At 38.8% G+C, this 16,630-nt stretch overlaps 1 protein-coding gene across 1 annotated transcript in view; it reads left to right on the top strand.

Moving 5' to 3' along the window:
• Positions 1-14,286, top strand: part of scamp1 (secretory carrier membrane protein 1) — a 63,748-nt gene extending 49,462 nt beyond the window's left edge. Inside the window, exon 9 of the mRNA XM_043707067.1 lies at positions 7,951-14,286. Within this exon, the coding sequence (XP_043563002.1) occupies positions 7,951-8,103 (153 nt within the window). The 3' untranslated portion in view covers positions 8,104-14,286. The remainder of the gene's footprint in view (positions 1-7,950) is intronic.
• Positions 14,287-16,630: the final 2,344 nt, after the last annotated feature.

The following is a 16,630-nucleotide window of genomic DNA, read 5'->3' as shown; positions in this document are numbered from 1 at the left end:
GGGGTGGTAGGTATAGGATAGATGTTAGGGATAGATTCTTTACTCAGCGAGTCGGGAGTTCATGGAATGCCCTGCCAGTAGCCGTGGTGGACTCTCCCTCTTTATGGGCATTTAAACGGGCATTGGATAGGCAATTGGAGGATAGTGGGCTAGTGTAGGTTAGGTGGGCTTGGATCGGCGCAACATCGTGGGCCAAAGGGCCTGTACTGCGCTGTATTTTTCTGTTCTAAGGGGTTGCACATTGAAGAGCAGAAGACACAGGAGCACAAGTTAGGCCATTCAGCCCATTGGGTTTGTTCCACAATTCAGTCTTGACTGACAGGTTTTTCAACCCCATTCTCCCCATAACCTTTTGATCCCCTTGACAACCAAATACCTATCTATCTCTGTCTTAAATCTACTCAATGACCTGGCCTCCATAGCCTTCTGTGGCAATGAATTCCACAGATTCACTACTCTCTGGCTGAAGACGTTTCTCTTTTATATCCATTCTAAAGAGTCTTCTAAGGCTGTGCCCTTGGGTCCTTGTTTCTCCTACCAATGGAAACATCTTCCCAATGTCCACTCTATCCAAGTCTTTCAGTATTCTAAGTTAGCACTGCTGCCTCACAGCGCCAGGGACCTGGGTTCAATTCCCGCCTCTGGCAACTGTCTGTGTGGAATTTGCACATTCTCCCCGTGTCTGCGTGGGTTTCCTCCGGGTGCTCTGGTTTCCTCCCACAGTCCAAAGATGTGCAGGTTAGGTGAATTGGCCATGCTAAATTGTCCATAGTGTTAGGTGTAGGGGATTGGGTCTGGGTGGGTTGCTCTTCGGCGGGTCGGTGTGGACTTTTTGGGCCGAAGGGCCTGTTTCCCCACTGTAGGGAATCTAATCTAATTAATTAGATCCCCCCCCTTCATCCTTCTAAACTCCATTGAGTGTAGTCCCAGAGTCCTTAAACGTTCCTCATACATTAAGCCTTGCACTCCTCTGATTATTCTTGTGAATCTCCTCTGGACCCACTTCAGGGCCAGTACTTCCTTCCTGAGGTATGGGGCCTAAAGTTTCTCACAACACCCCAAATGTGGTCTTACCAGAGCCTTAGCCTTAGAAGTACATCCCTGCTTTTATATTCTAGTCCTCCTGAGATAAATGGCAACATTATATTTGCCTTCCTAACTACTGACTCAGCCTCCACGTTTACTTTAAGAGAAACCTGGACTAGGACTCCAAACCTGCACTTCAGATTTCTGAATTTTCTCTCCATTTAGAAAATAATCTATGCCTCTATTCTTCCTACCAAAGTGCATGACCACACACTTTTCCAGTTGTATTGTAGCTGCCATTTCTTTGCCCACTCCCCTAACCTGTCTAATTCTTTCTGCAGCCTCTTCAGTACTACCTGTCCAACTATCTATCTTTGTATCATCTGCAAATTTAGCTAGAATGCCCTCAGTTCCTTTATCTCGAGCATTAATGTATAGAGTGAAAAGCCGTGGACCCAGCACTGACCCTTGGAGTGACCATTAGTCACCAGCTTTCATCCTGAGAAGGACTCTTTTATTCCCAATCTCTTCCTTCTGCCAGCCAGCTAATCTTCTATCCATGCTCATACCTTACTTCAAACACCATGGACCTTACCTTATTCAGCAGCCTCCTGTGTGGCACCTTCTGAAAGACCTTTTGTAAATCCAGATAGATAACATCCATTGGCTCTCCTTGTCTAACCTGCTGTTTGCCACCTCAAATAATTCTAGAAGATTTGTCAGGTATGACCTCCCCTTGATGAAACTGTGCTGACTTTGCCCTAATTTACCAAACACTTCCAAGTACTTAAGAATCTCATCCTTCGCACTGGACTCCAGTCTTATCAATGATTGAGGTCAGGCTAATTGCCTATAATTTCCTGTCTCCCTTCTTAAACAAGGGGTTACATTAGTGACTTTGCGGTCCTCTGGGGCCCTCCATGACTCCAATGATTCCTGAAAGACCACCACTAACGCCTCTACTATCTCTTCAACTATCTCCTTCGGAACTCTGGGGTCCACCCCTTCTGGTCCAGGTGATTTATCTACTTTTCAGACATTTTCAGTTTTTTCAGCATGTACTCCTTGGTGATGGCTACCATACTCATTTCTGTCCCGTGACTCTCTTGAATTTTTGGGATAAATACTCTGGTCTTCCACTCTGAAAACTGATGCAAATATTTAGTCAGTTCCTTAGCCATTTCTTTGTTCTCCATTGCTACTTCTCCAGCTTCATTTTCCAGAGGGCCAAATTTTCACTTTTGCCTTTCTTTTACCCTTTTGCTGTGGCAGACACTAGAGCCTTGTCATCTGCAAGTTTTCAATATTTGACATCTACTTTGTCATCGTTTCTCTAGTGTTTCATGTGTCATTGCCTCTACATCAATTTTAAAAAATGAAAAACAATTCTAGCCACACATTAAATGTTGAACATATCGGTGACACAAACTCAATGATTTTGTATTGAGATAACAACCCCGGCTGAAGCACTCATTCACTTTTTCTGTCATGTACATATGTAGATATTCCAAGTGTTTCTTTGTTTGCCAACCCCCCTCCCCCACCCTTGTCCTCCACCTTTTAAATCTCCAACAGTCTGTGAGAACCCTGTTCATGTTCTCACTGCCTTGAATGGTTCAGTGCTCTCTATCTCCTCCTGTCACACAAAATACTCATTTATTGTTTGTAAGTCTTTCTTGTTGCTTGGCACCTCACACGCCCCCAGCCCCCACCATATTTGTAACTTTCCACAGTTTCAAGGGATTGCTTTCCTTCAACTCTAGCTATTTGTTTAATCCCTACTTGTCTTTGCACATTGTCACTATGTTTCTCATTCTCGTTCTCTCACTGCTGCACCAGAGGTGTAACCTTTATGCTCAAGTCTCTGGAATGGAACTTGTACAAGGCAGAAAGCTATGAGTTCAAGAGTTGAGCCATGGTGAATATAAAAATTATGCTTATGGGGTTAAGCCATTTGTAGACCGAGGAAGAGGCAAATTGCCCACTTTTGAAGCTCTTTTGCTGTCCAGACCAGATGGACACAATGTGAACTTGCAGTAAGTGTTAGCTTAAACTCTGATTTTAAAGTCTTGTGCAGTTGATTTAACTTTACCAACATGTACTATTGTCAAAATTGTTATCATTTGAGTTTAGGTCAGAGCCCCCTTTGTAGAAAGAAAATGGTTGATTCCTTCAGCCAAGATAGGGGGAAGACTGAATAAACAACTAGAATAAAATATTTTATTAATCAGTACTATCACAGTTGAGGTTTTTTTGTGAATAGGTAATTTAGTTTTGGAAATGTACTCAACTTTTGGAAGATTTTCTTCATTCATTACATTGAAGTGTTTGAATAGTTGCAGTTTTGGATGTGATTGTTAAAGTTTGCTGTGCTAGTATTGGCTCTGGCAAACTGTTTTGCTTGGATTTTCCAACAGGTGGCAGTCTGAGCATTGTGACAGGGATGTGTGACCTGGATTTAGTTGCTTGAAAATAATCAATATGTCGTGCAATATTTCTGAAGTTGAAATGTTTGTTGGTCATACTTGCTTTTGACCCCAATTGATGGCTATCACTACTACCACCACCACCTCCTCCCTCCAACAGTCCCCCCTCGTGCATGAATCCATCAACGTGCCAACTAGAATTTACAATGTTTCAAGAAGATAGTTCACCGCTACAATCTCCCAAGGCAATTGAGATTTAGAAATGAACACTGTCCTGGTGAGTGATGCCCATTTACTGTGATTGGATTTTTTTAAAATCAAAAATGATTTTGTGGCACCCTCCAAGAAATATTTGGGTCTTTGATACATTTGGTTATCTAAAATCTGAAAGTATGGTACCATTCCTATATGTATTCTAATTATCTTTTCAAAAGACATCTGAAAGGTAGAGGTTGCTCAATCCATTTGGTTGTCTGTTTTTGTGACCATTGACTAGCAGCTGTTTAAAGATGGTTATTGGGGTCTAATCAAGTAAAATGAGTGTAATCAGCTGCTTTTGAATCTTTCCAAGTGTCACAATAGCAGCATACTGTAGCAATGCACTTCTAATTTACTAAAGTCTTCATGATCTTTTTATTTTTAAAGACATGTAAAGGTAAGCAAGCAATAATTTAAAAACCTAATGCAATCTAGTGTTACCATAAGAAAAGTATGACCATTCTTCTAAAGTGTAGTCAACTTGTAAATAAAAAATTTAAAGGTAATGGGTTTCTCTGAAGAATATTGATGAATGTAATACTTTGCCTGTATTCGAATACAACTAACGTGGACAAGCCCTTTTTATTATTATGCTCTGGGAGATTCTCTGTGCACATCCGGGTTACCCCATTCCCACCCTCCCTTGCTACCTTCCCTCTAAAACCTTAGCCCCATTCCACTCTGGGCCCTCAGATCCCCTAAAAGCCAGAGGCTTTTCTTTCTTCTGCCGTCATTGCTCTCCTTCATATTCTTGCTTGCACTCCTGGTGATGGTGCCTGCTACTGAGCTCTAGTGTTATTGGTCCTGCTAGAGTTGCCAGCCAGTCAAATTCACTATAGCACTTGACCGCCAGATCTCCTCCCACTTAGTCATAGAGATCTATAGCGCGACAAAAGGTTTTTTTGGCCTATCTCATCTGTGCCAGTCAAGAACAGCTACCTATTTTAATCCTATTTTCCAGCAATTGGCCCACAGTCTTGAGCACTTGAGATGGCAGGGCATACATCTAAAATGCTGAGGTTTCTGCCTCTAACATCCCTACTTGCAGTGAATTGCAGATTTGCATCATCTTCTAAGTGAAAAAAACTTTCTCGCTCATCTCTAAACCTTGTTTACTTAATCTTAAATCTTTGCCCCTGGTCATTGATTCCTCCAAGAAGAGAAACGTTTCTTGCCTATTGTCTATGACCTTCATAATTTTAAATATTTTAATTATGCCCCTTCTCAATCTCCTCTACTCTAAGGAAAACAAGCCCAGTCTGTCCAATCTCTCTTCATAACTGAAACTCTCCAGTCCAAGCAACATCCTGGAAGATCTCCTCTGCATCCTCCCCAGTGTTAAGATATCCCTCCTATAATGTGGATTCTAGAACTGCATGCAACACTCTAGCTGCAGCCTAATTTTATACAGTTCCAGCATAATATTCCTGCTTTTAAACTCTGTCTTGACTAATAAAGGCAAATATTATGCCGCCTTAATTACTTTATCTGTCTGTCCCGATTCCAAGTCCCTCTGATCCTTGGTGCTTCCTGGGGTCCTACTGTTAATCCTGTATTCCCTTGCTTTGTTTGTCCTGCCCAAGTGCATTACCTCACATTTGTCCAGATTGAATTCATTTGTCACTGATCAGTCCATTTGACCAGCTCTTCTCTATCCTCCTCACTATTTGCTACCACACCAATTTTCATATCACCTGTGAACTTACTGATCAACGCTCCTATGTTCAAGTCTACATCACTTTTTTTATTAAACTACAAACGGCAAATGTCTAGACACAGTCCCTGTAGGACTCCACTGTACACAGATTTTTGCTTGGAAAAATGCCCCTCTGCTTCCTGCCACTCAACCAATTATAGATTCAATATACCAAATTTCCATAGATGCCATGGCTCTTACGTTTGCTGTCAGTCTCCCATATGGGATCTTATCAAAAGCATTGCTGAAGTCCAATTGAACTACATCAAAAGTATGGATATAAAAAGGATAGAAATTCTTCCAATCCATTTTAGCCTGCCTGGAAGGCATGGGCATCATGTACCTTAGGGACAAAGTATTCATTAACACTTCAGCCATGATTCTTGTTGATGAAGCAGCATTCCTCCATACTGTACATCACTTGGAGGGAGCAGTAAGACTGGTAATGGCATTGATGTAATCTGAGTGGTGGGTTTTGCTGTCCAGCCGCTAGAGTGGCTCAGTAGCATCGCTGGCTAAGTGCAGAAGCATGTAGCTGATTATCGTATTGAGGGAGTCTAACAAGGGGAAAAACATACTTGGCTTTATCTTCCGCAGTCTGCAATTACAGACACGTGTGTCCATGATGAAAGCAGTAGGAATGACCTTGTACTCACTGTGGAGACCATGTCCTGCTCACATAGGGGATACTCTCCATTACATTTGTGCCACAGCCATTATGCTAAATGGGGCAGACTTGAACAGATCGAGCAACTCCACTAGGCAGCCTTGAGATACTGTGGCTCATGAATTGTAGAATTGTATTGAGCCACAACTGTGACTTGGCATATCACCCCACTCCACCATGAAATCAAATCTGGCTCCGTGAAGAAAGCTACTCAGTTCATAGTCTCATTGAAGCCTTAATATCAAGGCCATACCACTGATCATGTCTCTGCAACCAATTTGGGAGGAAGTTCTTCACTGGTTAGAGTTAGATAAAGCAGAAAGAAAGTCAGTTGTGGTTCAAGGTCAAACCTCTCAGTCCTGGGATTTTATTGAAGGAGTTCCTTGGGTTAGTGGACGGGACCCAACATCTTCAACTGTTTCCTCAATGACCTGGCCCCTCTCTCCAAAAATCAGAAATGGGGACCTTTTTCGTAAAGATTGCGTGTTGCGTCATGATTCACTGGGATAGTGTGTTGGCAGTCAAGCTCCACTATTCCAGGACTCCTCTCACAAGTGAAAATTTGATGGAATCACCAAATTGCCCAATTCTATTTTGTTCATGTTAAAAGAATATGGATGTCAGGTTTCCTTTCACTGCAATTAATAGATGATTTCTGGTCAATCAAATCTTTTTAAACAATGCGACAAGTTGAATGGCTAATCTGTAACTATAAACTTAAACTTTGCCCCTTTCTTAATTTCAATGCACATACCAACCAACACAAGGCACAAATATTATTGGTGTAGAAAAAAACAAGTCAGAAGAACTGTTCTCGTACCAGTCTGGATTGCAGATGTAATGAGTTTTCTTTTTTCGGGTCCTTTGGATTCCTTCCAAATCTTTGCTGATGATATGAGATTTTGGGTGCACCAATTTTATGCCCGCTTTTTCCTTTCAACAGGGGATTTGTAGAGCGTGCAGTTTACAGAGAAAGCTGAAGAGCAGCTAGTGACAAGAAATTTTGCTTAACACACAAAGATGGCAAGAGATGGATGCTTTAACTTTGCAGGCTAGATGTTTCTGCTGTTTTGTCCACCGACCAATCTGTACCCAACTGCCCAGGAGCCAATCTTTTAAATACAAAAACTGTGAGGACACACTGTTAAATTGAGGAAAATGTGCAAGATGTTTAAAAACAAGTTACCAGAACATATCATTAACATATATTCAATGCTACCTAATTCACATAGTGAAGATAAATTCTAAAACAAGTCAGTACAGCCTCTGTGTTCAGCTTAATTTTGCCTGGACACAACCTTTTAGGTTGATTTTTTTTTGAATCAGCACCAGTTGTTGTGGAGGACTTGGCATAAAATCAACCATAGCTTCACCCTGATGAAGGGCTCATGCCCGAAACGTCTATTCTCCTCCTCGGATGCTGCCTGACCTGCTGTGCTTTTCGAGCACCACACTCTTGACTCCATCCTCTCTCAGAATTATGTTATTGTTCCTTCACTATTGCTGGGTCAAAATCCTTGAACTCCCTTCACATCACTGTGGGTGTCCATGCACCCCAAAGTTCAAAACAGTACAAGAAGGAAGCTGGCCGTATTCTTTCTCCAAAGCATTGGGGATGGTAAATAAATACTATCCTGATACGTGCAAATTACTATTTAGAGAAATATAATGCTGATAGCTTGGATGTCATTTCTGAAGCCTTTTCTTTTTTCCATGGGTCTTTGCATGTCTTAATTCTGGTGTATAACACTGTTAAACAAAAATTGATGTTGCTGTGTTATAAACCCCACAAAACTCATTTTTAAAATTCTTTCTTTATTTCTCACATCTAGTCTTGGAGAGAGGGACTTACTAACATGATATTTTTTTTCTTTTAGGTACATGGAATGTATCGTACTACAGGAGCTAGCTTTGAGAAAGCTCAGCAAGAGTTTGCGACAGGAGTCATGTCAAACAAAACTGTACAGACAGCTGCAGCAAATGCAGCGTCTACTGCAGCTCGTGGTGCTTTCAAAGGCAACCAAATTTAAGGAAGAAGGAAAACATCCCCATCTCGAACATCTACCATCTAATCCATGTCCCACTCCAGTCATTACATACACACAGATGTCTATGAACATGATCTCACCATAGCTGCAGCATGACCCTTTATATAAAAAAAAGCTCCATGTAGCCCTTGAATTAGGTTTATGCATGGGCTAAAAACTTACAAACAATAGTACTCTTGCTTGATGAAGATCTTGTGTTTGAATTGCTTTTTGTTTTTCATAACAGTTTTGGATTATCATACTGCCCTTTCTGTTAAGTTTTCAGTTTGCAATTTGCATGTTGTCATTGTTTCTTTAATATTGTACACTAGTTACCGGAGAATCTTATGTCTTCTGTGCTACACTGGACTGCTGACTGATTTGCACGCAACTTAGCGATCTTGAAGCATTGTCTGTACTGCCAAGAGTACATTGGATTGGAAATGTTTTCTGTAAAACATTTGTAACTGCCTTCATAACAAACACTGATGAGTTAATGTCAAAGTAACTTAGTTGTCCTTAATTATTTGCAATTTTTTCATAGTTCTCTTACATTAACTGAAAATGAATGGCATTACCCTTGTAATTTTTAGTGGTATAATCAATGTTGACGTACTGTTTGTGTGTCCGCAATGATTGAGAAGCCTCATTTGTTCAAGTATGAACTGGGGTACACTAACTGTAATGCCGAGTACAGATGGCAGGAACTGTTTGGAGTCTTTTGAAATTGAACTGCAATAATGTATGTTGTGCCTTCCTTCTAATTGTATAAATTTGAGTATAGCTGAAAATGTGTTGCTGGAAAAGCGCAGCAGGTCAGGCAGCATCCAAGGAACAGGAGGATCGACGTTTTGGGCATAAGCCCTTCAAATTTGAGTATAAACAAATTCCACCTATCATAGACAAACAGTTCTTGAGAAGCACACATCCTCAAAGTGCAAACATTAGAGTGTGTCCATTTTGACTGAAATTGATATTTTTAAAAATCTGGTTATCGCCACACTGACTTCTATAGTAGCATCTCAGATAATCAGTGGAAAATGCAGTTTTTTGGGATCATGAATTCATTTCCAAGCATGTTCAAATTATTTTTGTTTTGAAGTGAAATTAGATTTCTGAATGATCTAGTAACAGAATTGAGTAAAGAATTGTTGGATTTACTTTTTTTTTAATGACTAAGGTCAATGAGTAAAATAACTGTACAGCTACTAAATCTTTCAGAAGGTTGGTCATTGATCTTCTATTCTGTGATGGGAGTTATGCTTGTTGTTTCACAGTCCTGTCCAAGAAGTGGTACAACTACATTTTAGTTTTATAGTCATTCCGTATCTCTGCTCCCTCCCTGACAGTGCAATTTAAAAGAAAACAAGACCATGATATTCCTGAACAAAAGTTCTTGCTGCTTCTTTGATAGGCCTGAATAAAGAATTGGTTTTAATTTTGTAAATGATTCTTGTTAGCATACAACCTCATATGGTAAACATACAACTTGAAGGGAATTGTATAATGCTATTTCCTATATACATAGTTCTCCAGCACTTCTTGAATCTAAATGTGCTTATCAACTGCAGATGTTTTCAAAAGAAGGTTTCAAATTTAATTAAATCCTTATTGCACTATAGTTTGTGTGCGGATCATAAACACAAATTGTTTGGGACTGTTTTCTGTAATGAAGGTGGTTATTGCGGAAAGGAATACTTGCTCGGTGTGCATATATATTGGAGATTTCAGTACAGTGCTGAACTGGTCTAACTTGATTCCTTTTCATGCATTTTTTTGTTTCCTTTTCAAGTCTTATTCAGGTGTGTGTGTGTGTGTATCCACGTGTTTGCTTGACTTACACTAACCACTGATGGTGCACCAAGTTAGTCAGGAGATACACTTTTGAAATTTGTTTTTCCTGTTTGTACATGCATTAAATGTTTCTATATACTTGTATAAATGTGCTGTGTTTAGGAGGCAATGTGTCCAGAACTTTTTTATTTTGAAGGCAGTTATAATGTTTTGCTGAAGTTCTAGGCATGATGTATTTGGATGTTGGAATGAACGTTGTCTGAAATGCAGGACTTAAATTGATTTGAAATTAGTACGTTGATGTTTCTAAGTTGTGTAAATGGACAGACACCCATAAAATTGCCACTGCTGTTCCTTACCTATAAGTAATACTGGTTGGGAGAAAGCTGTAGATTTTTAACTTGTGACAATTTATGCAGCTGAAATCCACAATAGAACTTCACTCCTGGAACTGTCCATTTTCCTGGAATTACCAGGACATGATCAGATATCTGATTTAATAGTAAATGGGCCAAGATCACTTGGGTAGGCAGGCAAAGATTTCAATAACGTAAAATTAATATCTCCAAACATTGAGCAATTCTGAGTTTGTTCAATCATAATGAATAAGATGCATTTCCTTGCTGGCATGTTTTGAATCAACTTTGAATTAAAATATATTTTTTAAATAACTAGTGAATGAAATCTTGATTTATACATTTGAAATGCTAGGTAGGAGTTTGTTAATGGAGTACTGTTCTAACATTTGTGATGTGACCAGATACTGAGGTGAATCAAAGAGCTTCAAATGGTAAGTGACAAATTGTTCTGTTACTTGTACTTCTGTTAAATATGGTGGCAAATATGTCAATGTTACAAAAGACCATGGGGAAACTTCATTAGTTAATGTAGTTAGCAATGTTGCTGTTTTCTACTTTTAAGAAAATTAGTTATGTCTCACAGTTGCGAAGTACTGTGATTATATTTTTAACTACGTTGTGAAATGGAGTACACTAGTATTATGTCAGCAGAAACGGCAATTTTTACATTGCTTTTTGTTTTAACTTGGATATGTAGAACTCTAACTTCAACAGTGATTCTTTCCTTGAAGTGAATGGATAAGAGTAACTTGAGCAAGTCTCGCTTTGTTATCCCAGTTCATTGCAAATGTTTGGGAAGTGTATGATAAATGCAGATGAGGACTTTTTTTTTATTTAGAAAAGATTTCAATGATGTAAAAATGCTGGTGTACTTATTCTTGGGGTTTCTGCAGTGATGAATACATCTGTGTTGAAGGATGTTTATTAGCCAGTGAATTATGTAAATGTCCTATGAAGTTTGCAGCCAGATGACTTTCTAAACTTCAAATATTGCATTTTAATTTTTAGGTGTTGATTGTTCTGCCTGTTTTTATTTGTAGCTTTTGATTTTTTTTTGAACTGTAAAAAGTAAGAAACTTGATTGTTCTCAATTCATAATTTAACATTTCTATTTTTAAAGGCTTCAAGTTTTTGTAAAGAAAAATATGGTTTTGATTGAAACAAGTTAGTGTAAAGAGGTGAAATGGTGGAATATAACAACAAGTAAAACTTTCTGCATGCTGTGTAAAAGGAGAAACTAAACTCTAGTGGAGGGAAGTTTACTTGAATTTGCAGTAGGTCCACATTATTAACTACATGGGGCCTATTTGTGTAAGTGATTACATGTAAAATATCATTGAGCTTAACAGACGAGAAAGATTCTAGGATTTATCCGAGATCCAAGAGTTAAAGCATCCAGATAGAATCTTCTGTTGCTGAGTAGTAATGAAGAAAATAACAGTCAGAGATACTTTGAGAAAGTGCACTTGTGAAATCCAGTGAAACATCAGGCTTAATTTTGTTTTAATCTTACTAATACCACCTAAGTAAACAGGATGAGTAATCATCTGTGCAGGTTAGAGTTCCCATGAAGCACCACTTTGGCATGACTGAGTTTTTCCAGGAGAGACTATGATGTGAAATCAAAATGCAAAGCAGAAACTTGAGCACTGGTATTCTGATTCAAACTTAGCATTTATAATTAACAGGTTTCTTAGTGAAATAGAATAAAGTTCAGAAACATTGTGTTGAACAGCAATTTCTACTTATATCCTTTTAGGTTATGGTAGATATTGTTTAATGCTGTTGAACAGTGTTCTAGCTTTATACAGTTTTATATTGTAATTCTTCTATTAGCTGTTTTAATTGATCATTCCTAAATTGATTTTTATCTCAACAGGAGTACCATATGGTTAAAAGGAAACGTTTTTAGAATAAGTCAAATGATGAAAAACCTGCTGAGACTAACATTTTATTCCCAAATCTTAGCTGAAATTGCATTTCTGAATGAAGCATTTTAAAATATACACATTTACCAGAGAAATTATTTGCATCCCACAATCAGCAGAACATCCAAATGTAGGGTATTTAAGTTTTTTTTTCCAGTTCATTTTAAATGTAATATCTGGCCAGAGTTTGATTTTCTGTCCCCATATCTTGTATGCTACCCAATTAATGTCCCATTACAGTTCTTTTGAGTATAATATTTCTGTTTCTTCACAGGTTGAGCAATATTCCAGTTCTTCATGTGAGGAAATTGTAATATGTACTGGCATTTGGAGTTGGCGGGGAATCAGTGCTCACTGCTGACCTCTCCTGGCAGTTTAGATCTAGTGCCAAGTGGAGATCTTCAGGTACCTAGCAAGAGGCTGATCACATTAGTGTTCTCACTGACAAAATAAGTTGGGAAGTTTAAATGCACCACATCCCATCACTATTAATTTGAATTTTAGGTAGCAATATAAAATATTGTTTATGATACCGGCTTCTGTCTTAATCCAAACTCCATGTGGAGAAATTTGACATTCCAAAAACACCTTTTCTGAGGCAGTGAGTATTTGGCATTAATTATGAATTTTAATACTGTCTTAAAAATGAAATTTAACCCTTTATTAAGGGAAGCCTGTGGCATTGTGATATTATTACGGGAGTAATAAACCAGAACTCCAGTGTTGTATTCCAGAAACCATGGGTTTGAATTCCACCGTAGTGAAATTTGAATTCAATAAAAAACTGGCCTAATGGTGACTATGTAATAACTGTCAACTCTCATTGACATCATCCAGTTTATTCATGTCCCTTACGGAAGATAATCCTTACTTGCTCTGGACACCTGTGACCCCAGATTCAGTTGGCACCTAACTACTCTCTGGGCAATTAGGGATGGGCAATAAATGCCAACCTAGCTATCAATGCCCAAGTCTGACCAGTTTAATTTTTAAATAAAAGATCAAGGTTTCATTTTCATTTTGTGGGTTCTGATCAAAAGTAATAGTATAAAAGCATAAGTTTTAATCAGGAACCACAACAATGCATCTTCTGGAGTAGCACAAAATCATTGGCAATATCTTCGAGATTTGCACATTTAACTTGTGCACAGACACAAGAAATAGTTCATTTCTGCAGAGTTATGAGAATTTTGCCAATATTGCCACCATAAACCCTAGGCTGAGATAAGAAAGTTCATCTAACAGTACAATATTCTAAATTACCCACTTTTTTTAAAAAGAGAACTTCCCAACCTTTTAAGCCTTTTATTCTTAGATGCATCACTGCCAACCTGATTTGTCTTTCAATGTAGCAAAAAGGACTTTCCTGCTAAATTGGCAACTGGATTGCCTTGAAACATATTCACTTTTGGATTCCAACCTTGTTGCTTTTTTTTTAAATTTAAAAGGCCTAACATCATAGCTTATGTTCTGAAATAATGAAAGAGGAAATTTCCAAAATAACGAGTACGGTTTTTTTACAAAGAAAACTTTGAAAATTTAGTACTGATATACCAATAATCTACTTGGGTTGTTTCAGGATTAAAAACACAAGTAGTAGCATTAAAGAGTAATTTTAGTGAGACAGTTTCAATTAATACATTTTGCATTGTGAAACACGTATGCTCTAATTGGATAGAATATGTAAAGATGAATTTCAAACAGTTGCTTTAGTCTTCAGAGTGTATAGTTTCACCTGATTTGAGCTAACTGATGGTAGCCTTTCAACTTGTATTAAACCATATTAGCATTAGTAGAATTTGTTTTCTTAACAACAAAACTTACTCAACACAAGACAATGCAAGACCGTCTGTCACACTCAGCTATGCATTCTCACTCTGTTTCATCTGAAAGCCAATGAAAGGTTTTGTTCTTGTACTAAGTATTTAATTCAAACTCTACTTGAAGATGTGGATTTCCATGTTTGCCTTGCATTTGATAGCTCTGATTTATTAAGATCTGATATTTATTTGTATATTTTGTAAATTGCATTCTGCCATTGTTTTGAGTTGCAGTATAATGTACAAATGGTCTCATCATCGTACAATAAAAAAATTACAACCCCACTGAATAGTTTTAACCATTGTATTTGTTCATGTGATTTTTATCAGCATGGAGGGTATGACAAGTATGCAATTAATTTTGACAAGAGGCTACATCAGATGGAGTGTTTTAATATTATTTAATTTTATTGCCTCTAATTTCATTGGGAATTTATTTCATTTCATTTTTTTAATGTTCAACAATATACCTCGTCATCTGGGAGAAACAGCAAAAATAATGTTAACTTGCAGTAATTAGTTGATGGGCTCTTCAGAAATGTCAGTGCACACATGAAGATATCCAATAGTAATTAGTCCAAAATTACGCTAATTTATAACTGTGAGCATCAAATGCTGATGCTTCTTGGTCTGAAGATGGCCTCATAGCCAAAATTGTCATCTGGGAACATGTTTGAATTCTAACCAATTTTATTTTGCTTTTCCATTCCTTGATTTGCTCTATATCCTTGTTCCAGCTGAGTTGAACAACAGATTAAAATCCTGTGTGCATGGCTAATTACTATGCCATGTTATACTCTCACCCACTGAATAGATTCTATTGCTATACCATTTCAATTCCATTTTTGAACTCTGTCCGATCAAGTCCTGACCTAAAGTATTGAGAGCAGTGGCTTAGTGGACAATCTTCCAAAGTATTTTTTCAATTACTTTGAAATACTGTATAGTTCTCTGAATTTTTATGCCTGTGTTCATTGTGTGCAACAGACTCCCTTTTTTTTTTAGTTCTTATTAAATGGGGAATCAACTGTCATTCCATTGATAGCATTCTACCTCTGCCTTTTGTCTCTGTCTCAGAATTTCTAGATTCATGTCCCACTCGAGCGACAGTAGATGTAAGTTGAAACTCTAGTCCTGCATTAAGGGAGTGCTGCAGTATGTTTTTAATACATGGCATTTAATGTAGGCCCGACCTACACCCGTCAGATTTTTTTTTTAAGAGAAGTCCATGATACTGTGTTTAAAGAAGAGCAAAACAATTATCCCTAATTGTCCTCAGTAAGAGTATGGGGCCAATCATTTAGGGATCTGATAATAAATTACTACATTCAAAGTATCTTCCTCGGTCAAACCTGCTTGTTTTCTTTTATCTAGAAATAATAGAAGTTAGTCTAAACTGAAACAAAATTAAACATTGCAGGTTCCAAAAAAAGTTCTAAAAGAGCTTAGAGGAGGGAATTGAAAGCCTGGGTTTATGCAGCTAAATGCTTTGCTGCTAGTGGTGGAACATATACAAGACCAGAATTGGAAGAGTGAAGAATTTTCAAAAGGTAGTAAGGCTGCAAGTAGAAATGTAAGCGATGAGATGATTGAGGGATTTGAAATAGAATTTATAAATTTACATTTTTGACTGAAAATCCATCGCTCTGAATATAGGACAGAATTTGTGCTCAAAAAGTCTGTGCTTGGAGTGGGTGTTGAAAGCCCGAGTGAAGGATAGTACTCGGGCTTGAAATTTCTCTACATGGCTCTCCATGGGAGGTAAACCAGATCCGGTGTGGATTAGGAAATGAACAGCAGAGGTTTTGGTCAGTTCAAGTTTATGGAGGAAGACTAACCTGTTTGAAGATTGGCATCTCTGAACTCAATTATTCTAATAAAGAGATGGAAATGTGTTGCTGGAAAAGCGCAGCAGGTCAGGCAGCATCTAGGGAACAGGAGAATTGACGTTTCGGGCATTAGCCCTTCTTCAGGAATGAGGAAAGTTGGTCCAGCAGGCTAAGATAAAAGATAGGGAGGAGGGACTTGTGGGAGGGGCGTCGGAAATGTGATAGGTGGAAAGAGGTCAAGGTGAGGGTGATAGGTCAGACTGGGGGGGGGGCGGAGAGGTCGGGAAGAAGATTGCAGGTTAGGAAGGCGGTGCTGAATTCGATGGATTTGACGGAGACAAGGGGGGGGGAGGGGAAATGAGGAAACTGGTGAAACCCGAGTTCATCCCTTGTGGTTGGAGGATTCCTAGCCGGAACGACGGTTGGAGGAAGAACGCCTCATCTTCCAGCTAGGAACCCTCCAACCACAAGGGATGAACTCAGATTTCACCAGTTTCCTCATTTCCCCTCCCACCACCTTGTCTCAGTCAAATCCATCGAACTCAGCACCGCCTTACTAATCTGCAATCTTCTTCCTGACCTCTCCGCCCCCACCCCAGTCTGACCTATCACCCTCACCTTGACCTCTTTCCACCTATCACATTTCCGACGCCCCTCCCCCAAGTCCCTCCTCCCTACCTTTTATCTTAGCCTGCTGGACAAACGTTCCTCATTCCTGAAGAAGGGCTTATGCCCGAAACGTCGATTCTCCTGTTCCCTGGATGCTGCCTGACCTGCTGCGCTTTTCCAGCAACACATTT

The sequence above is a fragment of the Chiloscyllium plagiosum genome, chromosome 2, assembly GCF_004010195.1.
Source record: "Chiloscyllium plagiosum isolate BGI_BamShark_2017 chromosome 2, ASM401019v2, whole genome shotgun sequence".
In the NCBI taxonomy this organism is placed as follows: domain Eukaryota; kingdom Metazoa; phylum Chordata; class Chondrichthyes; order Orectolobiformes; family Hemiscylliidae; genus Chiloscyllium; species Chiloscyllium plagiosum.
This window is presented reverse-complemented; position numbering and strand designations above follow the sequence as displayed.